This window comes from Otolemur garnettii, unplaced genomic scaffold, assembly GCF_000181295.1.
Source record: "Otolemur garnettii isolate 467f Iridium unplaced genomic scaffold, OtoGar3 scaffold00012, whole genome shotgun sequence".
Classification (NCBI taxonomy): Eukaryota; Metazoa; Chordata; class Mammalia; order Primates; family Galagidae; genus Otolemur; species Otolemur garnettii.
The window spans coordinates 9,149,196-9,154,281 of record NW_003852407.1 but is presented as its reverse complement, the minus strand read 5'-3'; the positions used below and the strand labels follow the sequence as shown (position 1 = coordinate 9,154,281).

The 5,086-nt window shown below is 36.5% G+C and overlaps 1 protein-coding gene across 1 annotated transcript in view; it reads right to left on the bottom strand.

Annotated features, from left to right (window-relative positions):
• SYT4 (synaptotagmin 4) overlaps positions 1-4,611 on the bottom strand; it is a 9,860-nt gene extending 5,249 nt beyond the window's left edge. The window contains exons 1-2 of the mRNA XM_003784730.2: positions 4,212-4,611; positions 393-1,207 (exon numbers count right to left, since the gene is read on the bottom strand). Coding sequence (XP_003784778.1) covers positions 393-1,207; positions 4,212-4,245 — 849 coding nt within the window. The 5' untranslated portion in view covers positions 4,246-4,611. The remainder of the gene's footprint in view (positions 1-392; positions 1,208-4,211) is intronic.
• Positions 4,612-5,086: the final 475 nt, after the last annotated feature.

Sequence of the window (5,086 nt, the reverse complement as noted above, 5' to 3'; positions counted from 1 at the left end):
GAAGAATGATTTAATTTTAAATTTCAGATTCAATTATGCTGACCTTGAACCCTCTTAGTTAACTTGCTTATGAATAGTAAATATTTTCCTGTATTTTTAAGTATTGGTCTTTGTCAAAATACTTATGATAGAAATTAACATTATAATATTTAAATATCTATTGATAAAGAATGCCTATTTATATTATTAAAATTGTTTGAATATTTTAGTTGTGGGTTAAATTTTCTTTCATCTGCTCTATTCCCTTGCTCTTCATTTGGTTATAATTAATAATAATTAAACATGGTGAGAATGATATGTACAAGCTTATCATTTTAATGAAAAATCCCCTTGACACAAAAAGCTACATAAAAGATTGTTTATAAATACTTTAAGCACTCAAAATGAATTACCCTAACATTTCTCTTGGTGATCTCTCTGCTCATTAACATTTTTCCATCAGATAATTCAATTCCTGAGAGAGGAATAAGGACTTCCCCAATGATATCATCTCTTGAAAACCTGTCAAAACTCAAGATTGTGAAGTGCAAGGCCAATTCTTGGATCTGGGTGTAGGGGATCCCATAAAATGTAAAGGTCTCATCAAAAGCTGGATCCAAGGTCTTTCTCAGCACTCTGGTTTTCACTTTATGCTTCTTCTCAGGGAGGATTGTCATTTTGATGTACGGGTCAGAGGTCATTGACTGCTCATCCATGGCTGGCAAGCCACAGGCCTCCTTAATATTTACCACGAATGTTTTTTTCTCAAAGTTGTATTCTAAGGAGAAGAAGAGGGTTCCCAACTTCTCTTGTTTCTCCTCTGAAGTAATGGAAGTGCTGGACTTTAAGCTATCAGGGGAAACTGCTTCTTTTTCTCCTTCTAAAAAGAGCTTTGGGGTCACATTCTCCAAATCAGAGGGGCTGCTGGCTTTGAGGTTGGTTTTGGGAAAATTGCCATTGAGATCTCTCTTCTCAAGATCTAGATGCAATGAATTCTTTGGCACTGCTGGCTTATTCTTTATTTCATTTTTATCATCTACTCCAAACTTCTTTTTGCTATTTAGATTTTCAGGGTAGATATCAACTCCCTTAAGCACATGCACAAACTTGTATGGAGGAGTCTTGTTAGACTTGGATGATTTTCTCTGACAGCAGATCCATGCAAAGAGAGAAACCGTGAAGACCAGGCCAAATGCACTGAAGATCCCCACAACGGTGGGGATTTCATCTGAAAAATTAAATGATGAATAGCATCCATTAAAGTAGCAGAGATGGAGACATGAGCCTACTTGAAAAGCATAATAGTAAAGGCAATTGCCTTAGGTTGGACAGATTGAATCACTCTCCAACTATTGTGCATATGAATGATGTACATATTTTGTAATAACTTCGGGTGTAAACATATCCCCTGAATAACACATAGAAAAAAAATACAATGGACTAGAAACTCCTTCATTTCAGCTGTGTTTCACCAATAAAATTAAGAAATGAAAGTAGGCTTGGGTCAGATATGGGGAGATTCTTAATGATCTTGACCTATTTTCTCAGGTAACATGAATCAAATACAACATCATGGGTCAGTACTAATTTCATATTTTTATTGATGCTCTGAGTATTTCTGGAAGCATCACTTACTATGGGACACTAAATGCACATTCTTCAAAGATTAAATGATTCTATATTCTTAGTAGCACGTTATGTACCCAGGATTCAAACAGCAAAAACCTAGTGACTCAGTGATTCACACAATTTTAAGGAAGTACAGAATATTATATCCCATAAAGTTATACAAATAATAAAAATAAACAGTGAAACAGTATCTGCCATTGCCCCAAACTCATTATAATTCTATCCCAATTATAGAACATTGGGAAAATAAATTACATAGATTAGGGGGAAGAAAACAACAAAAAGAGCAACAGGATGCTAATGTTATATAACTTATAACACTATCTTGTATTCCAACTCCAAATCTGTAAAGGAAACACTGACTTATCCAAACTACAAATCAATTACACTTAAATATGGTAAAAACAGAACAACAGTTATACAGGAATCATCATTCCTTAATATGAAATGAGAATAATGAGGATAGATAATTTAGAGTTCAATTTTATCTATAACTGAATTTTTTCCTAGCACATTTCCACTTGGAAATAGCAATCAAATTGAAATTGACATTACTTCCTTGAATAAGAGCACATTAAATTACTCATATTAGGTAGTATTTATTATGCATATGGTTTCATATGCAACCATATTTCTTTAAGAAACGATTAGTAAAGTGTGTCGTTAAAGGATTGCCATATCTGGACCTAGTGCATCAATTAAGTCAATATTTATTATAACAAAAGTGAATATAAGCACTGTAACGTTATGTATATTTAATTCTTTTTCAATACAGTTTTAATTTCAAATAGCAAATAATAAAGTCAAATGTCCCAGTACAGAAAGGGTTGAGACTTTTCTAAATAACTCCAAGAAGCCCAATCTTTTGTTACTTCCCTTCCCCATTCCCCAGATCCTTTGTTTACCTACTTCATATTCACAAAATTGAACTTAAAAAATATAAGATTAAGAAAAGATAAATAAGAGAAACATCTAAGAAGATAAAAAACCAGGCAAAATGATAACAAAAAATGTTGTAGTTTATTGATGTAAAGAAACTGAAACAACCAAAGATGAAATAAATCTTTGAATTCCCCAAATAGAAAAAAAAAAAATACAGTGAATGTTACAGAATGAGGCAAGAGCTAAAGATATTCAGCTAAACTTAGTATCAGCTTTTCAGTTCTTTTTCTTCTTATTCAAGTCTTTGTGGAAAAAAATCCACCCACCCCCACTCCTGGACTCTAATGATCCAGAGCAAGGGAGCAAAAGCAAAGTCATGAACTAAGACAATTCTTTATCCAATGTAAGAAGGACAATAAAAGCAGCAGAAAATGATTTCTTTCTAAATAGGCTGATAGCTCATGCTAGAACATAGTTTCATTAGCACTATCTCTAAAAATGTCCCAGTATTATTTTTTTTATGATTTCCAATAAATAATTGGAAATAAACACCACAACAAAATAACCCAATAACTCAATAGAAAGGCTGTGAGCAAAACTCATTTATGGCTATAATGTCACAAACCATCTCTGTTTGAAACACATATCAAATGGCAAAACAGTCAATAAAACGTGTAAAGATTCACCTACTTTCTATGCATTTCCTACTGAGAGGATCCCAAAGATTGTATCTGTGTTAATCATTTAATAACAATTATTACGTGTCTGTAGATATCACTCCTACTCACCCTGCTCACAAACTTCCATAGAATTCCATGATTTAAAAAAAAAAAAAAATACTTGCAAAGTAAGTACAACTCAGATGTCTTGCCTTTGGAATATAGCAGGACCTAAAAATATTGCTTATTCTAAGAAGTGCACTTAATTTTGTTTACTGAAATAGAGAAAAGAGCCATGGTGCAAAAAATTCGGTACAGAAAAAGGAAAAGTGACTTGGAAAATGAGAGCCCTAATTCATAGTTTCCAGCTGCTTTGAGCTAATTGTGCAACCTGCAACATTCCCCACATCTCTAGTTTTCTGTTACCTCCCCAGCAAAATAAAATAGGCTGAGCAAGTCTTTTTGAAAGTCCCTTTAACTCCACTACCATATAATTGTGTCTTTCACTAGCAATACATTTCAAGAATACAAGGAAAACACAGCAGAGACAAACATCCATCTGGTACACTCTGTAATAAAATACACATCCCAGTCTCTCAATATGTAAGTTATGCTTACGAGGATGAAACCCCTATTAATGATACATATATCTGCCTTTCCCTGATCAAATACAGGTTTACCTAGAAATGACAATCACCTACAACATAAATAAAACCAACTTAGGAACGACAGACCCCTTTGCCTTTACTTAGCACATGCTGTAATTTACAAAGCTTCCTGAACATTTAGGAACTTCTTGAAGGTGAACTCTAACAGAAGGCAGTTTTAAAGAGAAAGACACCCAGAAAAGGGAAACGTCCCCCCCACCCCCCCGCACCCCGCAACAAAACCCAAACCGCAAAAATAAGCCACAAATGCCTGTTCGGTGTCCGCACTTTCCTTTCAGATTAACTACCTAGTAAATCTATATTCAACATCCAGCGGGGGTGGGGGGTGGGGAGCACAGCCTACCCTGGAATATTCAAGGAACAACCGCAGCCATAAGTTGAGTAACTTGCTTACCAAATTCTTCCCGGCTGTTAGTGATCGGAGCCATTTTTTTACTGCGTGTTCTGTCCGAGGTGCTGAACAGAAAACCTCCTGGTTTGATTCGCTTGTCTGGAACTGAAGCGCTGGCTTTCCGAGTCCTGAAAACAACAGCGCGGAGCCCAGGGGACCAGCGCCTGGAACAGGGAGGAGGCGAGGAGGGAGGTCCACTCGCCCTCGCTCGGTGATTTGCCGCCCCTGTTCCTGTTTTGGCTCTTCTGAGAAGCTTGTCTCCGAGACTCCAGACGTGGCTGAAACCCGAATTGACGCAATCCTGACGCTACAGGGCTGAAATCAGCACCTGCCCTCCTCCCCTCCTTCCCCCCCTCCTTCTTGCTTCCTCTCGCTTCTCTTGAGGATTCAACACATACTCATCAATTGTTTTAACTATTGGGCTACTCGAGATTAGCCTGGCTGTTCTGTGGGGGCTCAGAGGCACCCGGAGATGAACCCCACCATTGATCCCCGTCAGTTTCTAATGTAGAAATCTCCTGATTACCTAGATGAATAAAAATGCATCTCTGAGTTACCAGAATGATATGATTTACAGAGGAAAAATGTCTGCATCAAGTGCCCAATTGCAAAACGCAAGAACATAATTTTTTGCTTTCTAAATTTCCTTTGACATGTTATACAAATGATACTAGTGCTTAGAAAAATCCACTGCAAGTTGATCCATTCGAAAAGATAGATTTTTCACTATAATCCCTTACGTTCCAATAAATTATTCCTCTAAACTAATAGACTAATGCTGACGCTGTTGCTCCTTCCTAATCTGTCAGCTTTCTTCCCTTTAGTATCTGACATTTGACCAGTTAAAGCACTTAGGAACAGATGGGAATAATCCCTTC